Source organism: Sinocyclocheilus rhinocerous, unplaced genomic scaffold, assembly GCF_001515625.1.
Source record: "Sinocyclocheilus rhinocerous isolate Xijiao unplaced genomic scaffold, SAMN03320098_v1.1 scaffold126, whole genome shotgun sequence".
Taxonomy (NCBI): Eukaryota; Metazoa; Chordata; class Actinopteri; order Cypriniformes; family Cyprinidae; genus Sinocyclocheilus; species Sinocyclocheilus rhinocerous.
Window position 1 is genome coordinate 170,404 of NW_015662929.1, and position 17,020 is coordinate 187,423.

At 37.1% G+C, this 17,020-nt stretch overlaps 1 protein-coding gene across 1 annotated transcript in view; it reads right to left on the reverse strand.

Annotated features, from left to right (window-relative positions):
• Positions 1-17,020, reverse strand: part of LOC107728425 (anoctamin-5-like) — a 43,185-nt gene that overhangs the window by 12,303 nt on the left and 13,862 nt on the right. Inside the window, exons 5-14 of the mRNA XM_016538586.1 lie at positions 13,569-13,676; positions 10,088-10,156; positions 9,622-9,906; positions 9,362-9,472; positions 9,132-9,247; positions 6,012-6,146; positions 5,685-5,790; positions 5,499-5,559; positions 3,461-3,612; positions 149-223 (exon numbers count right to left, since the gene is read on the reverse strand). Of these exons, the coding sequence (XP_016394072.1) occupies positions 149-223; positions 3,461-3,612; positions 5,499-5,559; positions 5,685-5,790; positions 6,012-6,146; positions 9,132-9,247; positions 9,362-9,472; positions 9,622-9,906; positions 10,088-10,156; positions 13,569-13,676 (1,218 nt within the window). The remainder of the gene's footprint in view (positions 1-148; positions 224-3,460; positions 3,613-5,498; positions 5,560-5,684; positions 5,791-6,011; positions 6,147-9,131; positions 9,248-9,361; positions 9,473-9,621; positions 9,907-10,087; positions 10,157-13,568; positions 13,677-17,020) is intronic.

Below are 17,020 nucleotides of genomic sequence, written 5' to 3' on the forward strand. Positions count from 1 at the left end.
ATATATATATATATATATATATATATATACTGTGTGTATATATATATATATATATATATATATATATATATACAGTATATAAGAACAAATAAAATGAACAAATTAAATTATTAGTTTGCCAAAAGTAGCAGACGGTTTTAATGCTCACCCAGAAGAGGACGGTGGCCCCGGACAGTACTGAACGAGCACACTTGCTGGTTAGAGGTAAATAAGGCTCCATCTCCTACACAGCAAGCAAGCAAAGCAGGGATCATGAGCAACCACCACCACACACCTGGCACAGGAGCCCTAAACTAGCACTGTACTAGTGCTGTCAGTGTCCACACGGCTCTCTACGAGGACTCTTCCCGTTTCCAATGAGTCATCTGCCATCTCTACAGTAAAGATTCATTCTACAACTACAGTCTTTCAAAGCTGCGATCACACTGCAAGCAGGCTGCTAATGCTACACACACTCTTACACACACACAGAAACCGATCTACAGTATCGTCGTCCTGTGCCTGCCTTACCCACAAAACAACAGTGGCCCAGCACAGGATAAACCTGCCTGCTTTATCAGCTGGGCTCTGGTCTAGAACCCACTCCTGTTCCTACACAATACGAACAAAGCCAAACAAACACGCAGATTATCTAGTTTCTCAGTTGGCTGGTGGATAAACGAACCTTCACTACCAACTCACCTTCCGTTTGTGAAATCACAACACCTGACTCTGTCACTTCATATTCTGCCCATTTTCTGTCAAATTAATATATTATTAGGACCTCAAGAGTTTTACAAACCTAAGATACTCATATGATGGTTTGAAATCTGATTGAATATGACTTTTGAAAATGAACACTAGGTTCTTCAGATTTGTCACTCAAGGTGATGATACATGGGGCAACTTTTTTGAGCAATGTTGCTTGGGCACTTTCCCATTGAGAATGGGCAACTGAATACTTTAGATCGGTCGTGGGCCCTGTGTCTCACCTGGTTGTCCGTTGACGGCAACATTGCTCAAAAAGTTGCCCCGTGTATTATCACCTTTATGGGCCGTTCACACAGAACGAATCGCTGCATCTAAAAACCTGAGACTTCTGATTGGTCCACTGTTTTGGAACTGACACTGATGAGGAGCGCTGCGTGCAAAAGTTGAAATTCTCAACCTAAAAACGTGGCGCTCATGTGCGAGAAGATGCAAAAGAAACAAGACGCGAGCACAGTGGTCATACACGTCCGTCTAGCGTGTGTTTACGTAGAAAAACAATGGAAAAGTAGCGCATTGGAATGGAAAAACACATTCTGTGTGAACGGCCCCAGACTCTTTCCACGTTTAATGAACTACTGTATGCGGCATTCACTACGTTCAGCTAATAAACACTGAAATTATGTCTTCCAAGACACTTTCTTGAGGATGAAAAACATTATAAACATTCAGTTTATTCAGTCTGGTTCTCATGAGAGCACTTGGAGATTTGGTTTGGTTCTCACACTGCACATATAGTGTGACTTATTAAATATAACTATTAAAAATAATCATAGTAATAAGAATATTATTGCACTTTATTTATTTCGTTTTTAAAAAAATCAAATGATAAACAAAATAAAGTGTGATAATACTATTATATTTTAAAATAAAAAGTGAGTATTAAATAAAAACACTATTATTTTATAGTACACCTAAAAATACAATGCTTATATTTTCATTTATTTATTTTTCCTTTTTACGGTTTGATTTCTTTACATGAATTTTCATCATTTTCAATGAAATCTTATACAGTATTACAGTTAGTTGATCTAAAACAGTGATTGTGCATTAACAGCTGTCAGTGAGCGGTCTGAACTTATTTCCACAGCGCATTTTTTATTTTGGTCACGCATGCGCACCACTTTATGTGCACCTGTTTATAAAACAAGAGCTGTGTGCAAGACCTTGTTATAATATATTGTGCATACCGTGTATGTCCATCCATCACAGCCTCATTTTTATTTTGTCAAATTAAATATGCCATCTAAACTGACTAATGGGTCTAATATGAGCCACATCTCTCTGAGTCTAGATAAACCAAGCAGAAAAGTAAGATAAAAAAATAAACATTTTAAAGCTAATATAAAATCCGCTGAAGGAACAGTTAAAAATCAACGATGAACAGCTGCAAGTTCAACAAACAATTAAATTCAGAACAAAGGGTGACATTCAAGAAAATTTTGCAATGAACATTTATAAGTAAACAATAAATTGACAATTATCTGTATCATCCTTTATATCCTTTTCCTCATTCGGGATCCCGAGAGCCATTTTCCTTCAGAGTGTATGCTGCCTTCACGTGCTATCAGAAGTATCGTAATTACGAGTTTCCTAGTCAGAAAGCGAATATGTACGGCCTCTCAAGTCGTATTTACAACTGGGAAACTCGAGGTAATTTTGATATCTGAGTTTCTGCATTGGGCGGGCCATAAACTTAGCTGTAGTCCTGTAAAGTTTTATTCATTTTCCCCACAACATCTTCATTACGTTCTCTTGTTGTTACAGTCGTGTATATATACTAGGGCTGCACAATTAATCTAATTTCTAATCGCAATTACAATCATGGATGCCACAATTACGTAATCGTTCAAAGCGGCAATTAATCGTTCAAAGTCCACTTATGTTATTCTGCACGCTTAAGATGTGTTTTTTTCTTTCTACATGTTATCTTAAGGGTTTTTTCATTGTTTTAGTTTTAGTGTAACATTATAATACCATTCATATTTTTACTTTTTTATAATTTAAAGAAGAAACCAATCCGATGTATAGTTGACATCTGAAGGTTAATACTATAGAAAAGCACTAAAGGTTTTTCAGTTAAGAGAGTGTTTTCAGCTTGTTTATTTTCATATAAAAATACGGCATGCAGTTGCATCAAACAATGGTATAAACATCATTAAATGTAAATTCAGCACTAATAAATAACAAAATGAAAATAGCATTTATTTGACTGAAAATTGAGAATCGTCAGCAAGCTGAATATCTACAGCAGTGAATGTGTCTGTGGTTAGCAATGAATGGGACGCTACATTTTATTCAAACCCTGTTTGATATTGACTCAATATCTTCTATACCTTTTGGCTTTAATAAGATTTTCACAAGAAACAGGCAATAGTGAACTCATGAATGGGTTCTTTCCAACAACAAAGCATGTGAATGCGACAAACTCATAGTTTTATCTTCACAAGTGGGAAGTAGGAAAATTCCAATAGCATGTGAAGGCAGCATTAGTTCCAACTCTAATTAAACACACCTGAATCAACTAAACAGAGTCTACAAATTACGGCCAGGTGTACTTTAGCACATCTGGAACTTAACTATGCAGAAAAGTCTTTCCAAGACCCTAGCTAGCGCTATATGATCAAAACTTGCTATTTTTTGCTTTAATATTGTAATTTCTGGTAAAACTACATACTGAAAAATCTCTGGGTCATTAGATATGTATGCGTACTTGCGTGACGCGATTGAGTCGACGGTGGGTGCACTTGGTCTCGTATTCGGGTCTGAGCTGCAGCTGTTGCTGCTCTTCCTCAAAGTCCACCAGATCCCACTCGTACTCCAGTCGGGCCTGACGCCGCTTCCAGAACTCCAGGAACAGAGTCACTGACACCGTAGAAAAATTACAACTTTAATCTCTCTATATAGACCAATTTCTGTGTTTTTGTGGGCGGAGCCTATCTGGTGGCAGAAAATGACAGCTTTTAAGTAGCAGTCTACGGAGGAAAAAGGTAATTTTGAATTTTATATTTCAAAATTCTGACTTTTTTCTCGCAATTCCGAGATTATATCTCACAATTCTGATAAGAAAAATCAACTCGTCATTCTCTCTTTTCCCCTCGGCTCAGAATCATGAGAATCATTTATATCCCACACTTCAGGCTTTTTTCCCCTCACTATTGACAAACTCGCAATTGAGTTAAATTGAGTTATAAAGTCCGAAATAAGAGACATAAACTTGCATTTGCGAGAAAAAAAGTCAGAATTGTGAGATAAAATAGGTACATGTTTAAATAGTACCTAGGTTAAACTAATAAACAGGTTTAAATAGTATTTCATGCTTTAACTGTAGGGCTAATACAATATGTCCTCTATGTAAATATTATATAGACCTATTTTTCAAATCTAATTTATGCTTTAAAATAGGGTAATCATAGCAGGTTTCATCCATAGTTTGTCCGTTTAAACGTCTGCGTTTAGCTTCAAATAGCATCTTTGACGTCAGTATTCTATAAAAATTATTTGCATTCCGATTCTGACATCCAGAAGCACAATACATTTTTTCTCTAATTTCATGGACTTTACCCGTTTCCCTCCACTTGTTCCCATTGTTTTTCTGCCACCAAAATGCACGTGCAGCTGCAAGTGATGTAACTGTGATGTCTACTCCAAATTGGTCTATTGTGTTTGTTTCCTGGACGCATAGAGTGCTGTATGATGGTGTATTTTTGAAGGCCAAAATCCAGAACCCAGAGTTAGCATTTTAGCAATTCTGGTTCCATCGTCCTGAAGTCAATGTTTTTAGAATGGGTTTTTGGTTAAATCTCTGAAATAAGGTCAGGGTTTAACACAAGCTCAAGATATTTTCATGTTTATTCTACAACATAAAATACATCAGTAATAACCTCTTTTTTTAAAGCTTCACTTGTCTTGAAAAAGGCAGTTGCTAAGTGGCTAAATGAGACCGACTAAACGAGTACTAACTCAAACTTTCAGGGACAATTATTTTTAAATAAAGACTAAAAGAGTCGTCTGAAACTTATGGTGGATCAAGTCATGTGACTGCAGTTTGTTCATAGCCTTGTATTTAGGCTTCAAAATAAAAGTTGTGCTCATTTGTGAAGATAATTATGTTGAACAAAACGTGTAAGAATCATAAACTTTTGTTGGTCACAGAGCTTATTTTCTGCAGTGTTTCAAAGGCTCATGGTTTTTGTCGAGGGAAGTGATGCTAACTTCTGGGTTGGCCTACAAAAATACGTCATTATTGCAGCTCTCTATTGAAACACCCCATGATGACCCTCTTTTGCATTATTTACATATTACTATTGTTTATAAAACGTACTAAATATGCATAATTTAAAAGAAAATTGTTTTTATTGCAACCAGGTGTCATGACATACTAAATACAACGTTTGTTGTAAATGACTGACTGACAACATGAGGATTTTATTAAATGTTTAAGAACAAGCATCATATTTTACCATTAGGGGGAGTCAGAGTAAAAGATAATATTAAATATTTACCAAATTTAGGCAGCGTATGCGCCATTTTCACCATGATCATAACAATTAAAACTACATTCAAACATTAACACATTCTCTTAAATTATGGCTCATCCCTATTTTCATTGGCTGATCAACTGACATCAAACTGCACAAGGTATAAGTAAAGAAGGTGTAGGCAGTAGTTTGATGTAACAAATTTAGACACAGGTAACAAATACAATTCTAGAACCTAGAATACAACAGTTACAAGAGCTCTCTACTCACCCCATATTCCCATGAATATCGCAAAGAACACCGTCGCTGTGTTGTCAAACAGATACGATTGCTACAAGGCAATCAGACGAAGGTATAACTTACATTAATAAATACACAAAAACATGCTCCATAAGTAAATAAATAAATAAAAGACGTAAAAATTGTTACACCATGGACAGTTATTTTTTCACTCACCCATGAGGAGCTACAGGTCGTGCTGAGCTTCCAGTAGCCACATTTCTTATCACAGAGAGGACACATGACAATCTGCCCACCAATGGTATCATTACAGATCTCTTTACTGCAGAAGACAACACAAATTGTTTCTGTGAACCCAAACTCAAAATGACTATACTTAACTCTAGCTTTATTTCACATGCCGTTGTGTTTACGAAATGTCAGAGAGCAATTCATAATACTGTACATTACAAGCGTTGCATTCTTAGCGCTGCCACAAGGGGCACTATAGCGGGCATTAAAATGAACCGTCTTCTGTTTTTAGTTTTCTAGTCTTATCCTCACCTCCAGACGTTTTCGTCAAAGGTGGCCACACCATAGATGAAACAGAGCAGACCAACAACTGCGGCATAGGAGAGCATCTCTGTGTAGAAACCCAGCCAAGCGAAGTAGATGCCGATCTTCTCTCCATAGTACTTCCTGTGGTACAGGAAACACATTAATCAAGGAAACCTCCATCCACTTGCTCAAAGTGTCAGCAACACCTCACGCTCTCTAGATTCCATCTATTTAGTGATCATTTATTTAACAAGGAACCTTGAGTTAATTTCACATTTAGTCATTTTGCAGAAGCTTTTATCTTAAGCGACTTACAATTGGGGGATACATAAAGCGATTCTTCTTAAAGAGGCAAAGAGACACAGGAAGTGCTCGTAATACCAAGTTTTAGGCATTGTTCAAATAAGTACAAGCTAGAAAGGGAAGGAATAAATAAAGAGAAAGACAGTGTTTGTTTTTTTTTAGAATGAAGTCAAGTAGCGTCGAAAGAGATGAGTTTTCAGTTGTCGCTATGGGAGCCGCAACAGGTAGCCAGTGCAAGAAGATAAAGAGAGGTGAAATATGGGCTATTTTGGGCTCGTTGAAGACAAGTCGTGCCGCTGCATTCAGAATCATTTGTAGAGGTTTGATTGTGCTTGATGGAAGTCCAGCCAGAAGAGCATTGCAGTAGTCCAGCCTAGAAATGACAAGGGCCTGGACAAGAAGTTGTGCAGCATGCTCCGTTAGAAAGGGCCTGATCTTTCTGATGTTGTGCAATGCAAACCTGCAAGATCGAGCAGTCTTTGCAATGTGGTCTTTGAAAGTCAGCTGGTCATTAAAGATTACACCAAGATTTCTGACCGAAGTTGATGGGGTAATTATAGAAGAACCTAGCTGGATGGTAAAATCATGCTATAGAGTTGGAGTGGCAGGGAAGACGAGAAGCTCAGTCTTTGCCAGGCTGAGCTGTAGGTGATATTCATTCATCCATGCTGAGATGTCCGCCAGGCAGCCTGAGATCCGTGCAGCGCTGCTGCGTTGTTAATTACAAATATTGCGTGAAAAGAGAACATCAATGTGAAGAAGATCTTGTTTACATCAAAACTGTAACCAAGCCATTATGGAAGGTTTTATGGAAGGTTTTTTCCCCACGACTGCAAACTCGTGTTTTTAAGTGTAAAATGCACTCTGTGTGATTGGTTTTCGGCCCTTTGTATTAAACTATGCATACATACATGATGCTGTTTTGTTTATAGTTGTTTAAGCAACTTAATTATAATTGGTTTATAAACATTATTTTAAACATTATGCACTTTTCTCACAGATAGTCATGTTATCTTATGCTTTGAATAAACGTGCAGTAAGACCTACCAGTGAGATAGGATTCAAACCAGCGAAGTGGAAACCCTGTGATGCCTAGTGATGAGAGGGTGGACAGGAGGATCTGATGATTCACAGTGTCAAAAGCCGTCACAACGTCATTAGACAAGATATGTGATTCTTCCTTGGCTCACGAGTATGAGACTGTTAAGAAAGACTTAATAGTGTTAATAAACTTCAGCAATAAAAACAACTTTACTTAGTTTCAATGAATCGATTCATAATTCTGATTCAATTAATTATTTCCATCATCACTCGAAAATGTTGTATTGGCATTTTACATGTTTTAATGTAGATATTTTAGTACATACTAGGGCTTTAAAAAAAAATCGAATTTCGAATATTCGTCAAATTTAAAATAAAAATCCGCATTCTAATGCAAAACCGTTGCATTTGAATTTTAGGTGTGCGTTAAGGAGGCAGCCTAGAGGGTGGACAGGAGGATCTGATGATTCACAGTGTCAAAAGCAGCAGATAGATCTAACAGAATAAGAACTGATGATTTGGAGTCAGCTTTTGCCATCCGGCCGCAATTTCTTTAACAAAAGCAGTGCAAAATATGCATCAGCCTATTTGAGTAACAAAAATTATAATAAAAATATTGCGGTGCTTTCAATATGCTATTAAGTTCACTATACGTCTGTGACGAGTGGGGCGGGGCCGAGAGCCGTGGGAACGGAGCGAGGCCGGTGGAGTAATTGATAATGAGCGACACCTGCACCACTTTGAATAAACGTGCAGTAATATTTTGCTCGATGCGCCCTCTTGTGGCCTCAGGAGAGAAGCCAAAAGCTTTTCTTCACCCTAACTGAAATTCTGCATTTTAAATTCGAATATAATTCGAATTTTGATAATATTTAAGTAAAAAATTTGAATTTAGTTTTTCAACCATTTTGACAGCCCTAGTACATACACCTAGCTATATATTGCTTTTTAATAATTTGTATTGTTATATTGGTGCATATCAATGAAAATTATTAAATGTAATTCTTCCTGGTGTTCATTTAGTGAAAAATGTGTAAAAAAAATTAAAACCTTGTTTTTAACTATATTTTCACTCTTTTTATTCGTTGCATTGTGTGAATTTCTGCATTAATGAACACTGCTTTAATGAACACTGCCCCGTCTGTAAATGTTCAAACAAGCAGACAGTCCCGCCCTCAAACTCACACCATTGGTCGAATCAACCTATTAATGTTTAGTAGTTTAAGCTGGGATAGGATAAAGTATTTCAACAAAAATTGTGAAAATGTGGATTCTAATTGCTTATAATGGCTGTTTAAAATAGATTTCTTGAGTGTATATTTATACATTTTTAGAGCAAATACATAATTATCAAGATAAAGAATATTGTCTAAAGACTGAAAATGTCAATCATGATTTGAAACAATATCAACATGCAGAAACTAAGAAATACATTTTTCTATTGAGATATTTACTTAGTTAAGGAAAAATGACTGGAAAAGTGTAAAGAATTCAAAAAACGTGAAGTGTTTGTCATGTTCTGGCCATAACGGGTCGTTTAAACCACAATTAACGGTCTGGTTTCTACAACTTTCACTTAGAAGCAAAAATCGGCCTTTAAACTTGAAAGAAATAAAAATGTGAAATTTATAGTGATAATTATCGATATCGACTGATATGAAAAAGTTTATCGTGATAAATTTTTTTGGCCATATCGCCCAGCCCTAATGTCAAGGTAATTTTTTTGTGTGTGTTTTTAATAAAAGGAAGTTAAATATAAACCAAGGGGTTTGCTGGTCTCACCGTATGAGGTTGAGCGGCTGCTCCTTGTAAAAGCTGCTGAAACGAGCCCAGTATTTATACAAGGAATAGCGTTCGCTCTCACAGTTAGCATCACGAGACCTGGTCCAGTACCTACACTACAAAAAACAGACATTAACGTTATTGTTTTTTCTATGGCACAAAACCTTCTGAATAGAGAAACATCTAGGTTTATGCCACTGAATGCACATCTTCCTCTGTTAAAGACTTACGTCATGCAAAGGGAAGGCAGCTGCGTAGGTCCCGTTGTTCAGCAGCCTCTTGATGCCCTTCTTATCCTTGTCTTCTTTACTGTATGGACATCGGGAAAGGATGTAATATACCTACATGGAGAAGAAAATAAACTAAGCCTTTGGTCACAGGGCAGTTCCTCAGTAAAAGTTTAATAAGGCCATGCTGCAATGGAGGTTACTACAATGTAATATCTTGTAATAATTTTATGTATTCTTGGCATTTCTACTGGTTTCCTTACAATCCTGTTCCGTGTGGACGGAGGAAAGAAGGTTTCTTTATCCTCGATGAGGAAGAAGTCAGTCTTGCTCTTGTCAAAGGTGGCGGTGAAGTAGTCAGGCTCAGGCTGCATCACATGCTCGGGCAGACGGTAGGGAGTACAGAGCCAGCTCAAGGGCACGTCTTTTTTATCTGGAATATCATTGGCTTTAAAAGGCACTTTGATTTTCAGAACATCTGCATATGTTGCCAGCACTTCCCATGGAACGTGGATCTTCAGGAAGTATGTCCTCCCATCTTCAGACTCCTGGAAAGACAAACACTGGTGCATGACTTTTTACTAATGCTGTGTCTAATAATACAGTTTATTATAAATGAACAATAACAGGTGAAAATGTGTAATGTTATATCGAAGTATGACTGATAATATATATCGATGTCCTGATAGGGGTTTTGGTGTCATACGTGATTTCAGATGTTTCACTCACAGATTTGTCCTCAGTCTCCAGCTCAAGTCCAACTTTCTGTAAGTTAGCCTCAAACTCCTTCCTTCGATCCTGCATAGGGATGTTCATTTCGGTTAATTTTCCCGACTGACAACCGCCGCTCGTTATCCGAACATTAACCGTTAACTGATAAGATTAGCATATTAAATTAGCATTGAATAAAAATAGAATTAATGAGTGTCTGACCCATTAAGTATACAAACATATTTTCACTGAGTTATTTTAACATGTGCAAACAGCAGCATACAGAACAGATCAACAACAGAACCTGGATTCACACATTGTCAGATTTTCACGCACCTGCAGCGTTTCTGACAACAGAGAAAAACAGAATAATATAAATAAAACGAATAAAATAAATAGACCTACAATAAATATTTTTCTTTTAAATAAATCAAACGAAAACACACTCAATCCTTCTGAAGCTTTGAAGAAACGGCATCGTTTTTTTCCGTCAAATAAAAATAGCAGGCCTACCTCAATCCACAAATTGTTTAGTTTTTATTTTAAAAAAGTAACATTCTGCGTGCTGAGGGGATAGTCTGGAGCTCATGCAGCCTGTTGATAGTTTTTATTTGTTTTCTGCTTGAATTGGTTCATTATTAAAACATTTCGCGTTCTATAGATATATTTCTCATGTCTGTGAGGCAACGGAGTTTCGGTTCATTTTTGACACGCTCAAGTTCACAGGAACAGAGACAGCAGAAATAGTATCCTGTTTGATTCCATTATTTTATAGCACACAACGTTTAGTTGTTATTGTGAGTGTACACAAACAAATGTAGACCCTTAACAGATTCGAACGATGTAATTAATCTTGTCTGTATGACCAAAAATTATGGAATGTGATCGCGCCGGTGCCTCTATGTTAACTGTCATGCAGTATAAGCGCACGCCTTTTCAGCTTCCACACTCCGCACAAACACTTGAAAGTGCGCACATTTAATATAGACATTATAGATCTACAGTAGATGTTAAATATGTGTAGCAATATTCATGCAGTTAACTTAAAAAAAAAATACTTGTGTGGGGTGGGTGGCGAAACCTTTTAAACTGTTTAACTGATAGTATTAATCAGTCAAAATTCTTACTTGCGGTTAACGGTTAAATGATTAATATGAACATCCCTAATCCTGCATGAAAGTTCAATAACACATCTGACAATCGTCGATTTGTGCTTCTGGTGTAGTACACACCGTACGTAGGACAAAAAGGGTTTCCGGTAACTATTCATGAAATGACAGACTGTAAAGCTGCATGTGTGTGAACTGTGAAGGCCTGGTAAAGCACATACTTTATAAGTAACAAGAATGTGGAAGTACACACAGACTCTCACCTCTGACACACACAAACACACACACAGTCAGTACACAAGGGTTGTCAGCATAGGCAGAGTTTGGGGGCTGCCGGGGGTACAGTGCCCGTCCAGTGGCCAGAGTCAAAGGTTTTATCAGGCTGTACTAAGCCTTCTTTTATTTTCACCCTTTGTCTTAAACTTTGCTGTTGTTTTGCTGTTTTGTTTGTTTGTTTTCCAGTTGGCTGTGCACAAGAATCACAATACAACTTTTAATCATGTGATACATATTTTTTCAGCAATTGTGATTCCCGTTTGCATTAAATCCTGCATGTGCATTAAACATTATGCGCTCACCCTAGGCACATGACTTTCTTGTTTCAGACAAATACATTCAGAGTTATATTAAAAAATGTCATGGCTCTTTCAAGCTTTATAATGGCAGTGAATGGGGGTCGAGATTTTGAAGCAAAATAAAGTGCATCCATCCATCATAAAAAGTGCTCCACACGGCTCCGGGGGGGTTAATGCTCCGGGTGTGTGTTCACTACTGTGTGTGTGTGTGTGCACTTGGATGGGTTAAATGCAGAGCACAAATTCCGAGTATAGGTCACCATACTTGACATACTTCACTTCACTCACTCACTAAATGCAATCTGAAGTGAAGCAAAGCAAAGTGTTTGTGTAAGAAAAATATCCATATTTAAAACTTTAAAAACCGTAATCTCTAGTTCCTATCAAAAGCTACACTCGATGTTGCATTTCATTAACACTAATGAGAACATTCTTTGTTCGACCGGTTGTGAAGCATGTGTGTCAAACACGCCAAGAATTGGCTTAAATTACTTCGGTCGGTGACGTCACTGGAATGCGTGCACCTGAGAGGTTATAAATAGATGTGAAACGGTCACATATCCAGGTTTCTTTGTTTTCAGAGACCGCTTTGTGTGTGTGTGTGTGTGTGTGTGCTACACTGCTGAAAGCAGTATCAATCAAGAGAAAAAAATAATAAGTTGAAAGTGAAAGTTAGTTTATTAATCATGTCGAGTGAATCTGCAAAGAGATGCGTGCCTCCTTGTTCACGGCCCATCCCTGAAGAGGACTCTCATGAGTATTATTTGGAGAGTTTGGGGGAAGAGCACGCTGCTCTCTGCGATTCATTTCCTATTCGCGTACTTCGCTTTAGGCTCGCTTTCTAACCGCCGCGCGTGTAGATCTGGCTGAGGCTAATTTTCATTTTTAGGTGGATTATCCCTTTAAAAAGTGCACTATGTAATAATGACAAATTAAAATGTTTTAGTTTAAAGTAAATTTAAATCTTTTGTCATGATTTAAAGAATCACTTTTAAAAGGTGCATACATTTTTTTATGCGCTTAACATACTTAAGCGCATAAAAAAAAAACTTGATTGTAATTGTATCTGCAGTCCTATTGGATATTACATTTAAAGTTTAGATATTTTAAATGTACTTAATTGCAACATCATCATTACAATGTGAAATTGCAAATAGATTTAAATAGATGGCATTCAGGTTTTAATAGACATGACATTTAAATATATTTTAGTTTACCATAAATGCCAAACTTGTAAGCGTTAGTCCAAAGCTAACACTAACAAGTTAAATTTGGCTTTGGCAAACATTATGAGCAACATAATGTATGCTTTAAATAAACTGTATGACAAACACTGAACTTTTTTTCTTTTTAATCTGATGTAAATTATGTAAACTGATCAAAGCAAAGATGTACAGAACTCACCTAAAGAGGTGAAACTAACTCATGCAACAACTTTTAACTTTGTGGAAAATTTACGAATGGAAAATTGATCTAGGATGCCTTCAGTTTTATGACAGCTAGTGTTATCAGCAGTGTGAAGGGATGCACAATCGGATAAACCTTTAACAGATCTATAGAGAGATTAAACCACACAGTAAGTTCTTACATAAGCGGCTCTGACTCAATGCTAATTACCTTTTCTAAGGGTTAGGAAAAAATGTTTTGTAGGATGGGTATTAGTTTACGAGTTAGTAATTTGTTTAGGCAAATCATAATATTTTTCCCTAATTATCTCACAACTCACAGAAGGATGCCAAAAGTTATCATATGAATATAAACCTGTAAAACAGAAATTGTTATCAACTATAAAACATAACTGGGTGGATGACACACCTGTTTCTTTTCTCCATCCTTGTCGTCGATGTAAGACAGAATGAAGTCTATCCTCCGTACGCCATCTCTGAAGTACACGGAGTCCTTGCTCTGCTGCTGCTTATCTACCTGCACACAAACATTTATTTTAACAAAGTCGAGCTTTTATGTGAAGTACTGAAGCTTCATAATGTTTTCAAACTCTTGAAACCCTTGAAATGGTAATAAAGCTAATCCGTGCATGATATGAAGATACCGTATAAAATATCATCATCTTAATGAAACAGAGCTGGGTGCTTGTTCAGACACTGTGATATTGTCTATATGTAATGAAGGCTTATTCATTATTAAACATGACAGTCTTACTGCAGTTTCAAACCAGTTCATAACACTCTGTTGTCTAACTCCCACAAAAACAATACAAGCATCCTGCCACACACACACACAGGCTTCATGCGTGTATAAAACCTGAACAAATACATCAGCACAAGCTGCATGCTATAAAAGCCAGACTCGATGCAGTCACATTTACCGATGTTCAGCAAATTTTTTTGGGCGAAATCCAGTAATTTCAATAGAATTCTTATCAAATTGGGAATCTTGAGTGGAAAGATTTGCAGATTTTGCACCAGGTTTAAGTTGGTCACGTAATTTCGCGTGACTTCTTTATGAGCTGTGCTTCATGCATGGACATATTTTTACCTGTCAAATCTCACTAATGTGACCGCACCTTTACTCAAATGATGATGCATTTGTGTCTGAAGAACTTTTAATGTTCAACAGAGGTCATGCATTTACTAAGCTTGTTGACACCAAGAATGAAAATATATGATTATATATACACTGAACAAAATTATAAACGCAACTCTTTTGTTTTTGCCCCCATTTTTCATGAGCTGAACTCAAAGATCTAAGACTTTTTCTATGTACACAAAAGGCCTATTTCTCTCAAATATTGTTCACAAATCTGTCTAAATCTGTGTTAGTGAGCACTTCTCCTTTGCCGAGATAATCCATCCACCTCACAGGTGTGGCATATCAAGATGCTGATTAGACAGCATGAATATTGCACAGGTGTGCCTTAGGCTGGCCACAATAAAAGACCACTCTAAAATGTGCAGTTTTATACATAGAAAAAGTCTTAGATCTTTGAGTTCAGCTCATGAAAAATGGGGGCAAAAACAAAAGTGTTGCGTTTATAATTTTGTTCAGTGTATATAACGATAACTGTATTAGTGTCTACATCCACGGATAATATATATATATTTTTTTTTGTGTCCAAAATATATTTTAAATATACGCTGAATATATGTTGTAATCTGTGAAGCTCAATGAAATCTTTTTTTTTTTTTTATAGAAAATATATTTAGTTTGAACCCTCATATACCAAAATATATTTAAAAATGTCAAAAAGTCTTACACTAGGATAAATGCAAATGTGGATATCTACAGTTGTGGTTAAAATTTTACATACACTTTACAGTATCTGCAAAATGTTAATTATTTTACCAAAATAAGAGGGATCATACAAAATGCATGTTAATTTGTATTTTAGTAGTGACCTGAAGATATTTCACATAAAAGACGTTTACATTTAGTCCACAAAAGAAAATATAGCTGAATTTATAAATATGACCCCGTTCAAAAGTTTACATACGCTTGATTCTTAATACTGTGTTGTTATCTGGATGATCCACAGCTGTTTTTATTTTATTTATCTATTTATATTTTTTTGATAGTTGTTCATGAGTCCCTTGTTTGTCCTGAACAGTTAAACTGCCTGCTGTTCTTCAGAAAAATCCTTCTAGTCCCACAAATTCTTTGGTGTTCCGGAATCTTTTACATATTTGGACCCTTTCCAACAATGACTGTATGATTTTGAGATCCATCTTTTCACACTGAGGACAACTGAGGGAATCTATTACAAAAAGTTCAAACAGTCACTGATGCTCCAGAAGGAAAAACCATGCATTAAGAGCCTGGAGGTGAAAACTTTTTTCATAGCTGTATGGGGTAAACAAACAGTCGCCGGTCCCATGAAAATACTTTGGAAGTCAATGGGGACCAGAAGGTGTTTGGTTACCCCCATTCTTGAAAATATCGTTCATGTTCAACAGTAGAAAGAACAACTTGAGGGTGAGTAAATAATGACACAATTTTCATTTTTGGGTGAACCCAAAAACCCAAACCTTTAACGATAACCCAAACCCAACATTTATTATTTCAGTATTTATTTATTTTTCATTGAATTTATTTTTCCCATAGAAAACATATATTGAAGTTATAGAAGTTTTTATCATGTTTTTGTGAACTTCCAGGGACAGTTTTGTCCATAAACTACAGTCAATCTGTACACACTTTCACTAAACCTCGACACCCAGCTCAGTTGTGCGCAACCCGAGTTCGAATCCCAGCTGTTGGTTCTTTCCAATCCCATCCCCCTCTTTCTCTCCATAATACTAGTGGCAAAAATGAAAAATATCATCTTAAATGTAATACTGAATACTTAGGTAGAATTAGCCTGAAATGGCAGCCCCGTAACTCTCTTCCTCTCCTACAGATCAGATTATACAGCAGTGTGTTTGCTGCCACCTGTTGTTCAGGACAGTCTGACTGTCTCTCAATCCAAACAAATACAAAGGCCTCTGCAGAGATACACACGTCTTCAACACCAGGCAAGTGTCTTGAACATCTTTCTTAAACCGTATTTTAATCACAGTTTACAGTTTACTAGGTGCATGACAGCACTGACCTCAGATCAGCCCTGAGAGGCATATTCACCCCAATGACACTGGCCAAAGCTGAACAACTGCAGGACTCACTCAGAGTCAGAAAAATACCTCACCAGGCCTGCCAGTCTGCAGCTGTTCTCCAGCAACTAAAAATAACTTACATACAACGCATAACACAAACAAATGCAGCTGCTGAACACAAAGCCAGCCCAGGACGTAAAACACCTCTACATTCTCTCACGGCCACTTCCAGAGATGTGACCAAGCCAAACAACATTTCTCTGAGGTTTAACCGGCAAACACCGCTGATTTTCTTAGGCTGTTTCTACAAACAAAACCTCCAGATGATTACCAGCAGCCTACAGCTGACGCTTCCCTACTAGAGAACACGACTAAGGAATACACACCAACATCCATTAGTAAACGCAATTACCGTTAGCCATCCATAGTAATGTCAGGACACCTGAGTATTAAATTCCCCAGAGATCTTCCTCCGTTATTACACAAACAGCAGACGGGAGATGGAAGGAAAAGAGAGAAATGGAGAAAAAAGAAAGACTTTACCTCCAATCTATCTATCAAGTGCTGCATCATTCAAGATTCTGGGAGTCTCCGGAGATGGAGACCACCTCCCTTCCTACAACAGCCCAGCTAATCGGACACATACACATACACACACACACACACACACACACACACACACACACACGCTCTGCAGAGCAGCCCTCCTTTAAAGGGGAC